General features: G+C 38.6%; 1 protein-coding gene across 2 annotated transcripts in view; it reads left to right on the forward strand.

Annotated features, from left to right (window-relative positions):
- The window catches only part of ece2a (endothelin converting enzyme 2a), a 65,829-nt gene that overhangs the window by 20,197 nt on the left and 22,863 nt on the right, over positions 1–22,769 (forward strand). For both annotated transcript variants that reach the window (XM_055152180.1, XM_055152181.1), the window contains exon 3: positions 9,047–9,330. In XM_055152180.1, coding sequence (XP_055008155.1) covers positions 9,047–9,330 — 284 coding nt within the window. The remainder of the gene's footprint in view (positions 1–9,046; positions 9,331–22,769) is intronic.

Genomic DNA, 22,769 nt, shown 5'->3' on the forward strand with positions numbered 1-22,769 from the left:
ACTTGCATCATCTTGCATTGATGGTTCTCTCCCATTCTCACTCTACAGGTTTTCGTAACTTTGCAGCTGTCGCTCTACTCTACACCTTTTACTATTAGCTCTTTGTATGATCATATATGGACTTCCTATGAGAGTGACATCACAGCTAGCTCCCTTGTCTGTTTTTCTTTAGCTGCTGGCAAAAAGGTCACAGACATCCAAGGTAGAAATTAGACGTGTTTGGGGCAGGGAGGATGAGCTCAGGATCGGAGACACCCATTTAAACAGATGGAATTCTTCTTGTAGCCTCTTCTTCTTCCTTTTCTTCCTCCTTTTCCTTCTTTTCCTCCTTTTCCTCCTCTTCCTCCTCATTCTTCTCTTTAGGATTTATGAATGGAGAACTCAGAGTGCGTTCAAACATCACTAACCAACAGATTAGCAATTATTTAGATAATGCAATCTGTAAAAAAACAACATATGAAAAATGTGTTTTTAAAAAAATATCTTGATATACCTTTAGTTTTATTCAGTCTTCTCTGAAATATTACTGATCCTGAAGTTATTTACAATGAGCACTCTGAACTGAATCCTGCTTTTTATTATAGCGAATATAATTGCAAGACTTTTTTTTTTTTTTTTTTTAAATCATGCAGCCCTAGTAACAGAGTTTTGGTTATGCGGTAAACACTAAATGGTCTATGTATTTTACCTCTTTTACCTCAATATTCTTGGATTTTATTGTTCCATCATGGAAAAGGCTTGAATGAAGTCTATGCATTTGACCTCTTTAAACAATATTCATGGATTTTATTATTGCATCATGTGAGCCCTGAAATGGTCATGATCTGAGTTTCTGAATGAATCAGTGTCTCTCACAGTCAGTTGAGAGCAGCAGGGTTAGGACTTTTAGGAGCAGACTGACTGTGACTCATTCCTCATTTAGCAACTTCACTGCTACCAGCTGCTCACTAGTGGCCCACAAGAAATGGTGCACTGTTAAACCAGAGTGGATAGTGGATTTTTTACATCTTTAATCTAAAACTAAGCTATTGTTTTGACAATGACTAAAGTCAAGTAAATAAGTGATTTATAGTGGTGTATTAAATTGTAACATGCAGAAGATGTAATGATGACGTAAAACTGGTGCCAAAACACATACAATTTCTAATGCTCTTCTACCTGATTAATAAATTCTATGTATTCCATAAAAATCTAATTATTATAAAATTTCTGGACCTGTAGGATCATTTAAATGGCATGTAAACTTCAAAATCTGATTTCATATGTGATTTTAATGGTCTTATTAATCAGAAAATCAGAAAATAATTTTTTGAGTGCGCATGTAATCGCTGCATCTGAAACATGATTTTAACAGCAATCTAAAAATATAATAAAAATAAAATGTAATGGATAATTCTGTATTTTAGTATACACACATACAGAATTTATACTGTAAAATCTACAGCATGTCTATCACGGTCTACTTCATATTTTCATCATACAGTATCAATGACTTCTATGAACCTTTCTTCGATACATCACACCTATACTTTTGCTGGGGTCATGAACAGGATGACCGCAGCCGGACAGTTATAGATGGTTATTTTTGTGTCCGAGGGAGCGTCAGGCAGAGGAGTAACTCACCTCTCATCAGACGCTGGTGACACAGTGACACTGCGCAAAGACATGCTATTTCCTCCCATACTGATCGATATGCTTGGTCAGCCATTAAGCCCGCTGTGCCTGCACTCATCTGTAAAACCTGATCCATACGGCATAATCACCCCAAGGTCAGGCTACGCGTACATTTGCATATTCTGTACACCAGCAACTTCTACTGGCAAACTTCACAGCTTATCAATGTTTTCATGGACATAGTACTATCTTAATATGGGGTTTTCTGTACTGTGGTACTACCCCTCATCCAGTTCATGTTTGGCCCCGTTTAGTATTGACATTGTTGGTTCTGTCCTTGTTTAGTTTTGATGTGAAACATTTGTTTTCAGTTCTTAAGCAATTATTACCAGAAATGCCATGTCATTTTGTCACATATTTGTGAGGCCATCCTCACTGTTTTGGCCTCATTACGTCGCTCAAAAGTTGGTCCAGTATAACTTTGAGGTTACATAAACTACAAAGCATAAATCTTTTATCTATTAGATATATTATATATCTATTATTCTATTATTACATTCTGTAGAACATTATATGATGTTGATACACTGCAGGGTGTTTCTTAAAGACATCTACTGTGATTCACAAGCACTTGAACCTTCTTTCTTACATGCATCTGAATATCTGCTTGTTGGTTTTTTTTGTTTCTTTTGTTTTGTTTGTTTTACAGTTATGAGGGTTAAGCAAGTCTATACTCATGGACCACCTTCTCATTTAGGCTTTGCAGAGTTGTATAATCCCCTCATGGAATGCTTTCCCACAGTTTCAGATTTGACTGGAAAACAGCATTCTTAATCTTTGGCATGTAACAGAAAGCTCAGTTCAGACATATTGCTTTTTACATAACAGCAAAAAGAATCAAAACCCAAAACTGTGTTGCATCATGCTCCACACTCTGCCTGCAGGTAGTCATTGTAGAGAGTCCTTTGCAGACTGTGGCAGTTACCTCTCACTCACTCGTGCATCATATACTCTTACATAAACTGCTGTCTTTAGTTTCACACAGAGTTAGAGGTTTTTTCCGAATGCAATGCTCAGTGTGAACCATGTGTCTTCAGGTGAACTGGTCCCTTTAAACACGGAAGGTCTTGTGATGTGCTCTCATTGCTCTGAATCATAACCTTCTCTCACCCATCTCCTATCTTGGCCATATATCTTATTAAAATAATTTGTATGCCTTACTTTTCATTCTTGCACAAATTTAACTAACTTACTGATACTCTATTGCATTATGTTGTCAGTTCTCAAACAAGTACAGTTTAAAATAAGCAAATTATTAAAACAAATTTCAACTTCACTTCAACTTAAACCTCCCTTAAATTGTTGTCTCTAATGAGGCAACAAATTTTGCAGCAAAGAGATTAAATAATCACCACAGGAATAAAACTTGATTGCATTCTGTATTTCCTACTTACTGTGTATGCCATGTATGTACAGTCTGTATTGTGAATAACCCCCAGTGAATTTTTAACAACAGATAAAACTCTGAAATCCTGGCCATGACTCTCCATACCCCTTTAAACACTGTCCAGAGATGACAAACTAATGTAATTTGTGCTAATCTCAATCCAAACTGGTTCTCACGAGGGCTGCCAAGATTGCACATCACAGACTTTCTGAAGCACACATTTTGTGCTCCAGCAGCGTGATGGAAAAATAAATATTGGTACCTCTGCAAATGACTCAGCACTGCTTTAATGAATTTCAAGGGGAGTGTGAGGGGGAAGCTGTTGACAGGCACAGCTGTTAACACAACTGTGTAAGCAAACAGTCATGGCCTTCAGCCTATGGTAAATCATGAAAATACTATTGCATTAAAAAAAAAAAAATTATTGATTTTGTTTTGTCTAATTGGATGATTTTTTTAAATTTATATTTTAATCAATAACTGTCAGCTTGGCAAACCATTCATTTTTGCCTGGCTTTTTATATATTTTGAGAGAACAACAGTAACAGACCAAAAACACAAACAGGCTACAAGCACAAAGGGCCTACTTACCATTCATCCACAAAATTAATAACTAACTGATGCATAATTAAATGTGTAAGGCTGAACATTTTTGTCTTTTGGAGTATGCAGTCAATAAAGTAACACTGTATTTCTTTATATGCATAACATACAATGCGAGGAGTTGATATAAAGAGTCAGCTAAACATGGCTTTTCTGTTGTTTCTTCCTAGCCTAATTCCCCTGCTTGGAGCCCATCGGAGAGGCTCATTCATACAGTGGAGTCCTTCCAAATGTTCACCATACGAAAGTCCATCAAGCAGCCACAGATACAGGCCCAGGATTAATTATACAGGCACTAATTATCTCATACACTAGTTACATAACCAAGAGTGCTTTGAGAGTGAAGGAAGGAGGGGACCTGAGGAGCAACTAGCCGGAAACACAAGATTTTCCTCTGGTCACAACACTGATGCAACTTGTCTCAAGTGTCTGAAACCACTGTTTGGAAAACAGCATAAATAAATAAGTTTATATATAAATCAGGTACAGGTTGGCAATTCCTCCAAACTCTATGAATCATTCTTGTTTAAAAAAAAAAAAAAATGAGGGAAACTTTAAAGCAGTTTGCATGAGTCATGCTATTTTGTGTGAGCATGTGATTAAAGTCAAAGAACGCCTGTCATAGCAATTACACTGCTTAATTAATCCAAAGCAAGCCAAGAGGCGAGATCTAATTGGTTAAAACAAGGCCCAGTGTGAAACTATCCAAAGTTATTACCGTCATGATGTGTGCCCTTAAACTCACGTGCCCCTTACTGGTCACGTGAAAAACGTCAGGCTTCATTCGACATCATGAGCTCATATGCTGTCATGTCTTAATACATACATATATATATTCCAAAAACACAATGTATCACAATGTGATATCTGTATCTGACAATGTGATCTGAAGTACACTATACTAGCCAGAAGGATACATTATGTTAACTTCAATCCCTATTGAAAAAAAATTGCACAAACACTATCAGCCTTAATGTTTTTGTAACTTAAATTGTTGCATATATGATTCATAATGCTTTGCTGCAATAACCCTTATACCCCCACTGTGGAGTACACATAATACATCTTCCCAGTGTTGACATTTGCATTAGATGCGGCTGAATTTTGAGAAGGCTCACTGTGGCATTGGTTTATCTCATGTTAGCCCAGAGTGTGGGGGATTGAGGGGCTGTTTGTTGTTGCATGTAGACCTCATCTTTCAGCAGGCCTGGCCCTTTATACTTCCTTAATGTGTCTAAACCAATCTGGGATGTGAGTGAATGTTCTGCATGCTTGTGACATCATGGAGTTTCCACTGCTGAGCTCAGCTGGGGTCACAGATAGCAGCTCTGATATTTGCGCTCTGGCAGGGGTTCCCCACCCAGTGCCCCTCCTGTCCTGACCATACAAGGAGTCCTGGAGGGGCTGTTTATGTGAGGGAGGGCATTTGATAACGCAAAGGTCATACTGTCCATGGCTGCTAACGGTCTAGATTGCAGAATATCTTAATGGTTTCATTCCCCATTAAGTAGTGTTTTCAGTAGATTGTCAAGCATTAACATTGTTTAAGTAGATGCTAGTGAAATCATTATTTTATACCATATAATGTAATGTCTTACATGTTGCTTTTCCCAAAAAAAAAAAAAAAAAGTATCAGGTTTCTCAAGGAGCCTAAACATCCTTTTAGGTGCTTTCCACAAGGAGCTTTTAAGCATTGGCAGCTGCTTTTGATGAAACGGATCGACTTCTAAACAGACTAACACTTTGAGGCATTGGTCTCAAATGGATAAAAGCTGTTTGTTTGGGATGAGTCCTATGATGCTTATTAAGACAGGGCTATGATTTTCCATCACACGTGTATGCACTTTCACACAGTGTTAGCAGCAGAAGTGATATGACACCTCTAACTTTAGGCTCTGTCTCCACCGCTCCACCAGATTATCTGGTTAAGATGCAGCGAGAGGAGGCTTCAGCTGCCTGATAACACACTTTAGACTTCACACAGGTTTAGCTTTTTTTTTCTTTTTTTAATTTAGTTATGATAATTAAACACATTTGAAAAAAGCTGTGTCTAAAGTAACCCACTTACCCACTACACCTATACAAAGGCAATTATGGCTATACCAGCTTGTCCTGATCTCATCAGATCTCAGAAGCTAAACAAAGGCCTGGGTAGTACTTGGATGGGAGACCACTGGGAATTCCAGGTGCCACAGTGGGGTGCCAGTGCCAAAAAATGTAGTTGTGTCCTTAAGCAAGGCACTTCACCCACATTGCCTAGTAATAAAGTGGAGTGTGTGTGTGAGTGTTTGTTCTTGATTGGAGGGACCAATGGTGCAGATTGGCAGCCTCGCTTTCATCAGTCTGCCCTGGGGCAGCTGTGGCTACGATAGTAGCTTACCACCACTGAGTGTGTTTTGAATGAATAATGAACTGTAAAGCACTTTTGGTGTCTTGAAAGGTGCTATATAAATACAATTATTAATTGATGAATGAATTAATTAAATGTGGCAAAGTGTCTTGCCCTAGGACGTGACAACAGCCTGCATTGGTTGTAGCACTACCCTGTTGTCATGTCCTAGGGCATGGCAACAGGGTAGTGACTGAATGCTCTGAGTCACTAAAATGGCGCAACAGCAGTATCCTTCCAGATAAGGGATAATTTAAATGCTAATAGTGAGAACATTTGTCTGTTCTTTAAAATTTAGTTTTTGTTTTTTTTCCCCAGAGATCTTTAGCTATAATGAACCTTTCTTTTTTGAAATGGGATTCTTTATACAGGTAGTTCAGGTGTGCAATGAGTATATCCATGTGCAAAGGTCAGAGGTTGCAGGGGCCACCAGCTGATGTCACAGAGTCAAAATAGAAATAGTGTCCTTGGTGACAGCCTAGCAACTGAAATTATGGTGACAACCCCGAGGAATGTGCTGTCATGTGACACCCCTTCCATTCCTCCATGGAAAATCCAAACACACTTCGGGGCTGTGTCAGCGGGGAGAGCCCTTTGGAAACAATGTCAAGCTCGCTCACCCAGGGATTTCGGGGGCAGTACTGCAAAGGGAGAGTTGACTTCCACCATGAACTGAAATGAGCAATACAGCCATGAAAAACCCACTTGTTTAATTAAATGATTGTCATGTTGTTATTTATAATATATAACCAAAGCATGGTATATTATAGTATAGTTTCCATTTCTATGTCTGCTCACATTTCTTACATTTACTTAGGGCAGCAGGCTCTTTGATCCTAGCTCCTATCACTACCTTGGGCTCAGTGTGTGCATACTGTTATGTCCTTGGGCAAGATACTTATCCCTTTTGGCAATGTGTTAAAACATATTTGTAAAGTTTTCCTATTTAATAGGCTATGCTTGTAATGGGTGCTTGCATAATGCTTAGGTTTGTATGTAGGCATTGGCGAGTTCCCTACTGTGTGAGTAAAGTTTAATTCTTTATTATCTGATTTTTATAGTGTATTATGTATAGGTCTGCAGGTGCAAATGAAGACCTAGCCGGTGTGAACCTAGCATAGGTTTTCTGTATAAAAGACAGAAACACACAAGCATATCAAAATAGTAACCAAGTGTTGTTTTTCGTGTGAGGCTGCTAACTGCATGAGTCTTCCACACACGTACATGTTTCCAGCTTTGGGGAGTTGGTAATTAGTGAAAGCAGTAAGGTGATAACAAGCAGCAGCCACACTTTAACAGCAAAGGTGTCAGTGCAGGATATCACAGCCCCTCGCATTACACTTAAAAGACATAAGCTCTGTGCAATATGTAATATACAGGCTTATGAAGGCAGGAAATACATCTTTAATTTACAGTTGACACCATGCTCTGTCACACATTTTTTGAATGAAGTGAGACCTGCAGGAAATTTGCTTAAACATAATGCAATTAAATAAGGAGTGTTGGTAATAAAAATTAGCAATCTGTTTGATGCATGCCAAAAATGGCACGGATTGAATCCAGTCACTGAAGTAAACAAACTCAAGGAAATATGCATTAACCTCTCAAACATACTATTTATACTATTACATACATGTTGTGGGGTTCTGTTCAACATTACATTAATAATATAACTATGTTACTTGTCTCTGCCCATCATTAGTCTGTGTAGTCTGCTAGAGAAAAGCTACCGGAGGATGAAGTTGGCATGCAATTTGAGAACTTAAATTGGCTGTTTAAGGCTACACAAGAATGAACAAAAACAATACATACTGTATAGTGTCGCACTCTAGGCTGAATGTTGCACATTTTGGGATATCAGTCATTCAGCCCTCCTTTGCTCTTATTGTGAGCTGCTTGGGTGACAACAACTGCTCTGGGGCAGATTGGCCCTTGAATCATACATTCATATACAGGGTCATGTTGTAGTGTCTTGCCTGAGGACATAAGAGTATGTTATTGTAGGAAAGAGGTGGGAGCCTGACACTCAGGGAATTGTGTTTTCTTATTTGGGTTGAGCACTTTAATTTTTCTTAACCACATGACTCAAATATGTGATTGCAGTTTGTATACAACTTGTTGCTATAAATCCAGAGAGGCATTCACAAATGTAATAAAAGAGGCAGAACATTTTGTGTGGAGTTTATTGAAAACCAGCTGTTCTGGTAAATACAGAGTCCTCTATTGCAGTGTTGGTTTGAAAGCTGGAGAGCATTACAGTATTTTTGTAAACATTTGAATGTTATGCTTTCTGGGCCTTTCCTCCTAGTTCTATGAGTCACTGCCTTCTTTGAGCAGTGTTCAACTTCTCATCTGGCATTACACTCTACTTTAATGTCCATTCAGTGTATCTCATCAATGTACAATCAAGGCTCATTGAGGCTCTGTTTCTGTTGGATGGTTATGAATGAGCTGCAGTGTGGACATACACTGTAGTGTAGAGTATGTTTCATAAAGCACAGGAGGTGGTCACAGACGTGATTACCATGGCAGCCACAGACTGCCTCTTTAATCACATTCTGTTGCTGGATTGATCACACCATGGTTTGCTCATACTTGGGGACATATGGATTATGACTAATCAATAAAAAAAAAATCACACACAACTTCCAATGCTTTTGATTAAGTGAATCATAGAAAAATACTGTTAGAGCTCCACAGTGAAAGCCTGCTTCATCTTCCTCTCCACCACCAGTCCTCTACCTCTTGATCCTTTACCATCTCCAGTGTCTAGGCTCTGGGAGCACATCTTGTAAGTGCTTATCAGCCCATGCTTGTCCTGGCATTATGTTGTCTGTAATACAGCTCCTCTAATGCTCCTTTGCTTGTATGTGAATTGAATTATAAGTGAATATCATGTCCCTTGATGGACATCTGTGTTTAAATGTCTTTGTCAATAGACAGATCTACTGTACTAATTCCTCCTTTTATGATTTGTTTTGTCTCATTTGTAGGATGTGGGAACAGCAGCATGAGTGGAGACATGTACATGGCAGGATATCATTCCATCACCAACATTGATTACTCGTCTGTGTGCATCAGTGCAATGAGCTGCAGGTATAAGGAGTGTCCCGGTATGACCTGGCAGCAGATGGACATATGCCAGCTCTCTTTCCCTGACGCCTCCTTTGACGTGGTGCTGGAGAAGGCAACGCTGGACGCCCTTATGGTGGAGGAGAAGTCTCCCTGGAGCATATCCCAGTCGACTGCCACCTTCATTCACCAAGCTCTGACTGAGGTACTGTTAATCGCTTAGCTTATTTATTTTATTTATTTGATGAGACAGGGACAATGCACAATTTTTACATTAACCTTAACAGGAGAGATGTACCAGGTTGTAGCATGAGTGCTAATTAGGGATGTCCTTTGATTTTGAGTATTTGCCGATACAGAGTCCCGATCCGATACTTCTATAAAACATTATAAAATGAACTAAGAGCAAAGAATAAGATCCAGGATGTGTGGGGATCAGATTGTATTGATTTCAATGTGTAGTATTTGGGCTGAACTTAGTGTGAAAAATCAACTGTCCAAAACTTTAATTTTATTAACTTTTCTAACCATACACCATCATTGTTGAAAATATTGACTTTTCACAGTATAGTTTTGGAATGTGTAACTTAGTAAACTTAATGAACTGGACAAAACAGGAACCAGACCAGAATTAGATCAGACCTGAGACTAGACTCTGCACAGTCTACAGTTTGTATATTTGATATTATATGGAAGCATGTGCATTACATTTGAAACATTTAGGCTCGTCTATGATATCCAAATAATACAAAATCTTATCAAATAAAAACGAGATGACAGAAACCCCACAGCCTCTCCCCCCGGCGACCCCCACTCCCCCGCACCACCACCACATCCACAAACCCACAGCGCAGCATGAGCCACAACATCGGTGCCACCGCTCAATAGACGTTTCATGCCGCTTTTCCTACCCTCCCCGCTAAAAGCGCCAGCTCCGTTGCACAACATGCAAAAAAACACCGCCTTGTGACGACGCCATCGGCCGCGCAGGTGTGAACACGGGCCACAGAACCACAGGTAACAACGCCCGAGCACGGCACGGCCCAAAAGTCCCAGCACCCAGTCGCGATAAGTGGACGTGCCTGAGCAAATCCCGCGCCTCAGAAAAACTGTTGTGTCCTGTGTGCACAGTTTGTTATATACGTATATTATTTATCCGATACCTGATCGGACCATAACGGCCGAGTTCGGATCGAGTTCACAGTCACGTGATCGGCGCCGATTTCCGATCACGTGATAGGATCGGGACAAACCTAGTGCTAATTTCCACCTGTAGTCCCTGGGCAGATTCATTGCTTGATTGTATTTAACTGACCTTAGCTATCAACTGTTCTTCATGGAGACCTGCAGCATGTTTTGGTTTGTATCTAATAAGGCTATGAAAGAAATGAGTCTATCAGTAATATAATTCTAACATTTTGAACCTTAAACTGCAGGGATATTACAAAGAGGGGAAAGTAATTTCGACTGACAAGGACCTCTAAATATTTAGAATACTTAGAAAATATGTTCTTAAGTGCTGTTAACATATAATAAACTTCATGAAACAAAAGCCAAAATGTTCCAAAACCAAAGCTGTTTTCCACTGCACACAGACTTGTTTCTGCCTCAGACAGAGCTACTCTGTGCTGCGACACTGCTACAAGACTTGATCTGTAAATGAGTGTGACTGCAGTGAAATGGGTAATAGAGGCACTTTACATTTGCACCTCGTCCACAGACCATCAGTTATCCATCACTGAGTGCCCTTCAGCTGCTGACTGCAGCACTAACCACCACTGTGTCAATGTGACAATAACAGTGTTTTGGCCATTAGCCATGCTTGACCTTGACACAGTAAGACAAGAGTTTGTTATGCCTGAGCTCACTCATGATGCACTGAGAGCTGCTTTTGTGAACAGACTGTAGGTGGTAACATTTTGTTCTTTAAACATTAATGATGTAGTGAATGAAGAGAAACGGTGCATTAGTCATTTATTCTAATGGAGCAGTGTGTGAGAGGCCGTGTTTGTAGTAAGTTGTGTTCTGGCCTTTAACTTGACAGTCAGTTATTTGTCATTGTAAGGTTGTGGTGGTTTTGATTGAGTAATGGATATGTGTGTTTGAGCAGAGAGCTGTATTAAACTAAAAAAAAACTTGGATGATAATATATTGATCTCTGCAGAATTGGCAGATTGCCATTTGGACTCTATGTTTTTATAAAATAAAAATTATATAACTTTCCATTTTCTACTACTAACTACTGTCACAGTGTTAAGAGACATGATGCATCCTAAAATTATAATCAGACAGATGGTATTTCTTTTCTAATCTGCCACGATAAGGAGAGCTTTAATGCCAGCAGCTTAAGTTTGACTGTGGAAGTAAACAAAGGCATTACACAGACAGTGAGTCAGGGATGGAGGCTGACAGACAGTGGCTCACATGCACACGTCCCAGTGAATGGATGGATGGTCCCGGTGTTTTCCTCTGACAGGAGGAAGTATTAAAGAAGGATCAGAGAGTGTGTTTGGGGTGCAGATGGGAGGATTTGAATCTCTTCAAAAGAACTAAGGCTGATCTCACGATACAGGCTTTGCAGATGGACATTGCAGTCAGTAGTTATTATTACCTTAAACTTAATTTCATGTCCCTGTCTCCCTTCTAAAGTGTTTATTATGTTTTGTCTACTTTCTCATAAAAAGAATTCTACCAAAATAAAATCTATATATTTTCTCTTCTATCTATCTGTCTATCTATCTATCTATAGATATAGATATAGATATATATTTTTATACATTATATAATTATATATAATTTTATTAAAAATTGCAACCAAGGTATGTATGTATTGGGACATGTAGTAACACTTAAATTCACAGTCCACAAGTCATGCTCATTTTGTAAAATGCCCTTGCCCTCTATCCCCACCCACTGGGATTAAATCAGAAGAACACAGAAGATTATCCAAAAGAGCAAAGTTATTCTCTTGAACGAGTCCTGCTCAGGTGGCTGCTGGGAGCTCTGTTGATGTTGTCCTGTTGAAGCACTCAGTCAACATCAATTAAAGGAAACCTACTCAGAATACTTTATCTGATTTCTCCAGAGAACCAATTAGAGAGAATTTTTTTCCCAGTCTAGAAGCAAACCAAGAAGCTGAAAAATCATTTGTTCAGAGACATCTAGTAATTACCATTAGAACTAAAAGTATTGTATTGCCTATTTATTTTATTTTTTTCTTGACCCATGCAGTTGAGTGCCTTTCCTGGCATAGTTGGTGCATATGGTTTACACACAGTAGTGCTCTAAGTGCACTCTTACCTGGAGTTTATACCAGGAGCTTCAGCTTCCTACATGTAGCGTAGGCGTATACTTCAAAGCGTCAATTTACACCAGAGGGAACAGCTGGTCCTGCAACGCTGGCCTTTATATATTCTCACATTTAAACACCAAACTATTTTGTATTGCTTACATATTCATTGTTGAGTGAAATAATTTGTTTAAAAGTATACAATATAAGTTTACAAAAGGCACGGTGCTTTGCATGGCAATAACAAGCCAGGGATGTGGTGCTCACATTAATTAGTTATATACCATTTAAGTTTCAGTGTCTTATGTGCCATGCGCCTTTCCCTTCATATGTTGTCCTTGGAAAAAGTATGGTTGACATTCTGAAGTGTATTATATTTACCTCCACAACTATAAACCTCATAGTCCAGTGTTTTTAGAGAACTTATTTTGAAAGGGTGTCAAAAGTTTATTTTGACACCAGGTGCTGTTTTCCTGTCTTTCCCCAGCTAAAAAAATCTAGACATGCTCCCTGGATGCTGTGAAATTAGAACTCAAACCTAATTTGAGCAACACGTAGCATAATTACACCCACTGGACGCTTGTGTGTCATTGTTGGTGTAGATTGTCTGACTAGTTAAAATGAAAAGCGATTCCTGCACATATGCTGCACTTAGGTTAGGTTAGGTCCCCAATTGTGCTGCTGTGATTATAAAAGTCGAAACATGACCTCCTGCATGCATTTAGAAATCTTGTTTGGATTTGAGAAATTAGTTTTTTCTAACATGCATGTAGATGGCATGAGCCTTAATGTATGAGCCATAAAGGTCATAGCACTGTGGTAATTTTCATCTTCCACTTCACTTCTTAACTCTCTCAGTGATTTTAGAAATAAAAAATGACCTGTCGTAATGTACCCAACCTTAGCAGCAGCACCACAGTGAAAATGAAAAGTTTGGACATTTGCCATCAGGAGGTCCTGACACTGTGAATGCCTCAGAAAATCAGACAGAAAGGGAAAAAGCTCTACACACCAAGACCAATACGGAGTCCCACTGCTGCGCTTCCCCAATGCTGTATGAATGTTTGTGAGGCAGTTATATTTTTTCTCTCTCTCTCTCTCTCTCTCTGTGTGTTGGCGGTCACGATTCCAGTAAGTTTATTTCCCTGTAGCTAAGCAGATGAACTCACTTCCCGCTTTCATCATACAAAACTGAAATAGAGCAAGCAGGTGTACATAAGTCAGTGGAGGTAAATGAGCAGTTATTGGGAACCTGTTTGTTTTATCTACAAATACCAAAAACTGCTGCAAAATGTTGACAAAACATTAATAAGTGTGGATCTGCGTAAGTGCAAAACAAAGGAGTGAAGACAAGAACAGGAACTGACAGAAAGCTAATGAGCAGTGTGCCAGTGTGAGAACGAAAAGAAGTGAGCTAGCAATGTAGAGCGCAATGGGAGGGAGGTAAGCTGAGCACACTACTGTAATCTAAAATCTAAAAAATCGCAATTAACTGTAACTTCCACATTAAACATAAAGTGGTCATACTGAACTCACAAGTGCGCCTTTCTACCTGCCTGATCATTCCTAAAGATTTACTGGAAATGGTGTACAATGGGTGTGATAACAACAGATCCTGGTTGTGTGTCAGTGGTAGACACAAACACACACACACACACTAATAAAAGCTCACCGTAGACACCACAATGCACTGAGCTGTGAAATGTATTTCTCAGGCTGACACACTCTATGAATCACTCTTACTGTTGCCATAGAGACGCTTTGGTTGAATATCTTCTTCTCAAAGTAACACTTTTTAATTGCTAACCTTTAGTTTTGTTTAAAGAGGTATGGACTTGTTTGATGCTTGTTTCAGGGACAAAATAATTTAGAAATATATCAGTTTTAGTTTCTAACTGTTTTGGCTGTGGAATGAGTTTAGCGAAAATTTCTAACTGGTCAAAGAGCACAGTCAGCAGAAGAACAGTGTCCCAGAGCTGTTCAGCATGCTGTGTGCGTTCAAGGGCACCAGCAGCCCTGACGAAGCAAGCCTTACAAAACTGTGAGATTAAAGTATGCTAATTCTGAGGGTTAAGTCAAAGCTGCAGTGAAAGGAGAAAAACAACAGCCATATTTGCTTTGCTGTCAGCAGAGGGTGATGTTCAGATTGGAGTTTTTCAGGTGATTGATTGTAGGCTACAAACTGGTGATGAAGCATTTTCAGCACTTCACAGATGTATGAAGCATTGTTTTTCATTATGCTTTATGTTATTGTTTTGTTTCTTTTACTTTATATATACTAACTTGTTTATTACTACTGTCACCATAATGGGTCAACTCAGAGCATGGAGTTATAGTGTCCAGTGCAACAGGTTCACTGATGTAGCTCTGTGGGTGGGGCTTCTAACAGAAAGTTCTGTAAAGCAGCATGTTCATGAGGGCTGGGCTTTGTGAAAAATATTATACAGGAGCGTGAGATTGACAGGCGGATTGGTGCAGCGTCTGCAGTGAACTGGTCTGTGCCCCACAAAGATCTACCAACTTTTAATTTGGACAATAACTAGGGCTGGGCTAAAAATCTATTAAACCGATTAATCATTTAAGGGCCAAAAAATTTGAAATTGCATTGAAAATGCAAGAAAGGCTGCTCAGTGCAGTCACAGAGCATCAACTCCTTTGAAATCAGTGTCGTCAAATTAAATGTTGGGGGTGTATGTTTAATGCAATACTTTGTTTTATCTCTTTCATAAAAGATTTCCCCAGTGGCGAGTGTGTTAAATATGATCACTGAACACAATCTTTTTTAGTTTTGAACAGTAGTTTGCAAAATGTTTTAGTAGCAAAGGGGGCAAAAAAATTGAAAATCGATTTGAAAATCACATTTTTTCTTTGAGAGAAAATCACCCAGCCTTAAAATAAACCCATGTTCAGTGCCACAGCTGTTACTCCAAAAGGAAAAGTAGATGGAAACCTTCTGGACTTGATACCTCATATATGACCCAGCCTTATGGTATGCAGTCCAGATCATCATAAGTGAGAGGCTTGTTTTTACTTTGAATGTTCATATTTGGTTGTTAAATAACAAAACATACCGTAGCCCTTTAATCCCCAGGAATCCCCACTTCTTGCTCCCTGTTATATTGAGAACAACACTTAGCTGTAAGTGTGAAGATGCTCCTGTGGTGACATCACACAGGTATAAATCGCACCAGGGACAGATTTATTGACACTGATTGCTTGTCACTGCCCCCTGCTGTGCACAGTACTTCCTGCTCCATTACGGGGAACCTGGGATGTGTGCTGAGAACATAACCCACAGGGAATATAATAATAATAATACAGGCCACAGTGATGCAGTACATGTGAATTGCTAGCTTTGTTTGTAACCAACTGGCGTTAAATTTGAGATGCACTACCAAAGAGGTGACGGCTATAAAAAAACAAATGGAAATGCTCTTTCTTACCTTAAGAGGATCGTCAATAAATTTTTAAATGTCCCATGCTCTGGGTGCATCATTTAAAAACAAAGCTGTGTATCTAAAATGATGACAGAGCAAATTTGGATCCACCTTTTACTATCTGGGCATACAGTTTCATATTTGACCCCCACTTCCAGATAGGGGCTCTAAAGGCTAAAATCTTGACAACAAAATTATTATGTTGTTGTGATCCCTCATCCTACATTCATACATTGACTTATTGTTCAATACTTGACAGATGGAACAATCATTTTTGGGAGTCATCTTGGGTACTTTTTCTTTGTATTAGTGGGAAGATTTAGATTATTTCTCTGTGCTATGATGAGGTTTGACCTGTAGATACATTAGATCATTATAGATACAATCTAACTAGTACGGTAAATGGTTTTCATTCTGCTATTTATTTACTGCAACTCACATTTTTAACAATATTGCATATATTTTTTGGAGGATAATTCTGCTTTAGGTTTGAATTCAGTATTATAATTTATATATTTCTTATTATATATTTCTTATTGTTTATCTATATTTACTTCAACAGTATATCACACTTCTAAATGTTTTATCATGACAAGCCCATAGACAACTGAACTGGTAGTATCTATTCTATTTTCATCTTTGCTTGAAAAACCTTGTCCAGTTGAGAACATTTGAAACCTTTATTACAAATTCATGTTCAGCCTGTGCATCTTTCCCCGGTGCTGTGGGTGTCCCATCTGTGCCCTGTGTGGCATTGGGGTTTGTGTGTGTTTGGAGGGTTCTTCTCTCCTCTCTAATGAAGTGAAAGTAGAGCAGTGGAGCGCACGTGACGGATGGAGAGCGTGGGTGATTTACTGCAGCCTGCGCATGTGTGGACAAGAAACAGTCAAGGATCAGACACAAGATTCAAAGTGTCATCCCAGGTTGCAGTGCACATTTTAGTTTTTCTGTGCATATCGCTGTGCATAGTGCGTTAAATACTTAGTTTGGTTGTGTATTTGTCTGTGGCGCTGTGTGATTGTCGGTGTGCCAGAGCTTCCCAGGCTCTGGAGATTTTCAGCTCTGCGTGATTCTCTACACGTGATTTATAACATTCTGCGCTCGGATTGGCAGATGGCCCACCGCGGACACTTTACCACCACAAACAAACACATATTTATTTCCTGTCTAACATGATGAGAGACTCTGAGTGAAATCTATGGCTTTTTATGATTTTGGAGCTCATTATGGTAAAATGCTTTCAGTGTTCAATGTTGGACTAGTTAAAAGATGTACTATTTATTGATTTATTTTTTTTATTTGAGCATCATTGTCCCTTCATAACAGTGAAGGCATTATGATTTCAGTGCACAGTACATAGCTGAGATGCACAAATGGTAGGTAGTAGGTAGAATATTAAAAAAAAAACTTATTCCAGAATTTAGTAGTTAGCTGCTAGTGTGCTATGTCTGCAGAATTTAATTACAATTTTGAATATATAGAAGTATAACACTGGTGACTAAAGCCAGCATGCAATTTAAATTAAATTAAATTACAGTAAATTATAAATTATAAAAGTAATTATATCTGAAAAATCACCTCAAACCTCTACATAGAAATGTCACAGTAATTGTTGACCAACTTTAATCTTGTGTCCTACTTGTCATAAATCATTTTTCCTATATGCGCACGGTTCACCTCACTCTCCCTCTCCTCTGTGCAGCCTGCTCTAATCTGATCCTGCAGTGTGAGCAGGGAAGTCCCGCGAGCCAGAGCCCCTCCTCCCCCCAATCCTTCAAACACGCAGTATTTTATGTTTAGCCAACTGTCCACTATAGGATATAACTCATACAGTAATGCTCGTAAATGGTTTGCCAGATGAAACAGGGCAAAATAATCTCACCAATGTCACTAGATTAGGTTTTAATGCATGCACTTAATGTTCTAATACATACAAACACTGGCCGTGAAGGGATGCTGCAATCAATAATAACAACCACAAGGGGCAGTTGCTTTCTATTGAATATTTAGCCATTAGACTTTGTGGTACAATTAATAAAGCATTTATCTCTGCACTATTGATAATTTACAGCTGATGTCATCAACATTTCCTGGGGGTGTGGTGCTAACTGAAAGCACTATTTTGTTAGAAGCTCTGTTACTCAATTTAGACTTAATCTGAGCTTCATTTGAACACAATCAGACAAAAACTGTAAGCTACTGCAGCCTACAGTTTATCTGTAAGTCACTTACACCTTTTTTGTCAAATCAAACACCTAAAAAGGACCATGAATGCTCATATTCATCACAGGCTCCTGAAAATTAGTTGTTTAAATACATTTTTGCATTTCAGTTTTGTATTTGTATTTATATCTTAAAACTTTTTGTCTGTGTTTGCTAACGTGTGCATTGTGTCTGAAGTGCTGAACATTCTGTCAGTAGATACATGTAGCACACCTCCAGCATGATATCACTGCAAATTATTAATAGAGGATTTTAAGTCCAAACTTATTGAGTTATATGGCAAGAGCTAATTGCTATAACTAGCTACTATCTTCAAGTTATTTTGAAATCTTTCAGAAACTTTCCACAAACTTACATGACTTCTTCTGGATGTTCTCACTGAACCATTTCTACCAATATATTTAGTTCAACCTGTATTATTGAGTTGTCTTTACATAAACTGGTAGTTGCAGTAGATGTAAACATAAATAGACAGGAATGTGAGAGGCGCGCACAGACACAACACACAAACACCCGCCCACCCTGCAGATCGCCGTTGCCTCGACGACTGGTATCGACTACAGAGCACTGTTCCTATGGAAACAGTGGATGCCTAAAGGAGGAAGATCATTAATTGGAATATATATGAGAGAGGGATGAGGAAGACAGGGGACAGGAAAGGATAATGAGAGAGTGTGGTCAGAAAGCCCTCCAGAAAAACTCTGGCCATTACACACATACATTACAGTGTTATTTTTCAATGTGCTCTCTTCAATTATCTCAAAGTGAAAAATCCATACTGCATACAGAGTGAATCACTCATGCATAGAGGTGTCTATTTAACCAGGAAAGATGTGATAAACACAGCTGCTGGTAAACAGTGAGGGGAGAAATACAAAGGGGATCCATATTTGGAGGATATGAGGCAAATCAATCTGGGTCATAGTGAAGCCCTTAAAGAAGGTTAGTAGACTACACAGATCTCCCTAGAGTCAGAGGCTCTGGGTGAGGTGTGCAAGTACATGATGTGTCCTGCTTTTCGGAGAATTTAGCCTGTTCAACTTTTTTTCCCCTCTACTTTCAGAAGTGCATAGGCGACAACCAAACATTCAATGTACAGTGAAGTAGCTCTGAACAAGAGGAGCTGTGATGGCAGCCAATAGGACATTGCATTTACAAATTTAAAAGATGATTTCAGATACTTTTTTGTTTTAGAGGAGACTAGAGAACAACATGGCAACATCTTACTTAACTAAATAAAAGTCAGTGATCTGTTTCCCACTGTGATTTGTATAGTGACTATAAGAATAAATTGATTCCTGTCTTGACAGGCTTTTCTATTTTTCATGGTTTGGAACTGGCACACAGTTCTCATGACTCTATTTGGCTAGTTCTCGTTTGTGCCACTAAATATTTCTGAAACAAAATGAATTATTGTAAAGATCAAAATCAATGCTTGGTTGTTCAGAGTGCATATTTTCATTTCAAACTGAAGGAAACCAATGAGCAGCAATAAAGCCTGGCTCATAAAAATAATAGATTGTAGTTCTACATTACAAGATCTGCTTTGTATCCTCAATGTTGTTGCAGTATCTCCACTCTGCTTCTTCCAGCTCCCTCCCTTGTCTCTCCTGTCTTTTGTCCTTCGATTACAGCCTTAGAAAGCAGGGGAATCGATAGCAGCACTTAAATAGAGGCTTCTTTAAATCACAGCATTGTATAAGTAGGAAGGAAGACTCTGCCTGCTCCAAATGATTTAGTTTTATTGTGAAATTTTAATTGTAGCAAAACACCATTTAGTACGACGGAGTATAAGGGTCAGATTAAAAAAAAAAAAAAAAAAAAGCGCTACGAGAATAAAGTCGTAACATTTTGACATTAAAGTCGTAATATTATGAGAATAAAGTCGAAGCCAGAAAAAGTCGTAATTTACGAGAATAAAGTCGTAATTTTACGAGAATAAAGTCGTAATTTTATGAGAATAAAGTCGAAGTTAAAATAAAGTCGTAATATTATGAGAATAAAGTTATAATATTACGAGAATGAAGTTGTAATAAAATCAAAGTCAAAGTGAAAAATGCGGCAGAGGAAGAACCTTGTTTTTCAATATAAAACTAAAAATAAGAAAACGAACAACAATTTTCTTCATTATTTGCGCCTCCGGACTGAACCAGGATGAAACCAGGACTAAACCAGGACTAAACGAGGTCCGAGACCAGACCGGGACTATGACCAGAAGTTAGACAAGGACTGAGTCAGGGACCAAGACTGAGACCGGGATCAAACAAGAACTGAAAATGGTTCAGTCCTGGTTCAGTCCGTATGCGGCGCAATATTCCCACTTCGCATTTAAAAGTCACGTAAACGCCATTTCCCATTTCCGTGATTTAAACCAGGACTAAACTAGGATTAAACCGTTTTCAGTCCTGGTCTGGTCCCGGTCTCAATCCTGGTCTTTCTGGTTTGGTTCCAGACTTGATTTAGTCCTGATTCAGTCCTTGTTCAGTCGAATGAACAAATGATACACGGATTCTTCTCCTTTAGAAAATGCTCCAAATTCTCCATTCTCCACTCGTTCATACTTTCCGAGCAGCCTATATTCTCGTAATATTATGACTTTATTTTGACTACGACTTTATTCTCATAAAATTACTACTTTATTCTTGTAAGTTTACGACTTTATTCTCGTAAAATTACGACTTTATTCTCGTAAAATTACGACTTTTTCTGGCTTCGACTTTATTCTCATAATATTACGACTTTAATGTCAAAATGTTACGACTTTATTCTCGTAGCGCCAGCATGTTTTTTTTTTATCTGACACTTATAGTCCATCGTAATTTAGAAATTGTAGGTATTTTACTATATTTTATGCATTAGGGATGGGACATGATCTCTTCCTATGTGTTTTTGATTGGTCAGAATGGGAAGTGCTGGTTTTGCAATTACAGGAAGCAAATTAATAAAAAATTGTGGGGCTGAAATTATTAACTGGATTGTACAATTGTTTTATTATAAATTGTGTCTAAATCTCATCTTGTTTCATTCTCGTTGATCCTATCTCATCCCACCCCATCATGCATGTTTTTACTTCAAAGTACATACAGGGAAAAAAAAATCAAACAATGCAAGATAAATTGGTATCTATCTCATTTTGAAATATGCACATGCATTGCATAGTACTTATTTGACAGTATCTAGCTTTTATCCTAGAAAAGACAAGTGTAAAATAAAACTAGTTTGACAAGACAAACTTCAGTGTGACATAACAGACTCTCAATGCAGCCTGTTATGCCCAGTACAGTGCATGCACAGACTGGGCCGCAGTGGGCAGAGCATTAGACGTGTTTGCAGAGGCATTCATGTGTGTATGTTGGGAGTGTTTGGAGATGGATAGGGCTCGGCTAACTGTGAAAACTATGCCTCTCCACTCAACAGATCAATCAAGCCCTGTCACTCCCCCTCTCTTCATCTCTGCTGCCCACTGGACCTTTTACTGCGCGTCCCGGGTCAATGGCTACACCTCGTGATCTGCTGCAGTCCGCTCCCACAGCTCACAGGAGACACTTAAATGCCATTTTCTCTTCTCTGGCACAGGTTCACATGCAGTTAATGCTTGTTCAGTCTCAAGTGAGCCAATCGACCCTCCTCTGTTTTGGGCTAATGGATACAACAAACGTCTAACAACAGTCAACTCCACACTGATTTAGACTCCTGGGTCTTAACCCATTGTCTATAAAAAGTTTTCTTGGAAATACAATCCATCTTGAAGTGTGAATGTGACTTGCTTTTTGCTGGGACAGTGTTGGGAAGAACACTTTGAAAATGTATTTAGTTGTAGAATTCATTAAAATGTTCTCTGCAAAGTATTCCGTTACATTGTCCAATCAGAGTACTGTATCCAGAGTACTTATAATACTTTCACATTAACTTGCATTATATTATAATGTAAAAATGAATAAAATAACATGTTTGTTCTACTACTTGTAATACATGTATTTATAAACTAATAAAAGAAGGATGCGGAACACCCATTGAAGCCTAAGTAGCGTAATCAAATACTACCATATACAATTTCTTTTTTATGTTAGACAGTACTGTGTATTCTGAACACCACCAAATGTGCAACATTACTGGAATACAGTTCTCCAAATTAGTATTCTAAATACATGTTTTTAATATGTTTTTAGTTTCTTCCTATCACTGTGTGAGTCACAGTGCTGCCGTTTTTCAGAAAGAAATTTTAAATTTAAATACATTTATTAACAGTGTCTTGACTGCGCCATCAGAAGTGGTCTTGGTCTGCAGCAGTCTGTCTCTCCCTAAAGTTGTTCAGAGAAGGAGCTGTGTGAGCCTTTGTGGTGCAGTTATGATCAGTTGGCAAGTGGTTATAATGTTGTGCCTGCACTGCAGTGTGAGTTGCGTAATGTTATTTTCATATAGAAAGTTAAACCTGTATTTTTGGGATCGGTGCTGTGGAGTTGGAGGTAATTTTGCTCAAGGGCTACAGGATCACTAACAGTGGGTGTTTTAAGACATTTAAACCATACTTTATTTACACGTGGGAAGCATAATGTGGTTTATTTTTCAGCATAGTTTCAACCAGAGGGAAGATGCACACAGTTTGAAAATCTATGTAAAGTTTTCTTTAAAGTACTTTTACACACCTTTGGGCTAGAATGTAATGATGACAGAGAGATATTCTAGTGAGAAATC

This window comes from Boleophthalmus pectinirostris, unplaced genomic scaffold (genome assembly GCF_026225935.1).
Source record: "Boleophthalmus pectinirostris isolate CB_2022bp ecotype Guang Dong unplaced genomic scaffold, ASM2622593v1 HiC_scaffold_16, whole genome shotgun sequence".
Taxonomy (NCBI): Eukaryota; Metazoa; Chordata; class Actinopteri; order Gobiiformes; family Gobiidae; genus Boleophthalmus; species Boleophthalmus pectinirostris.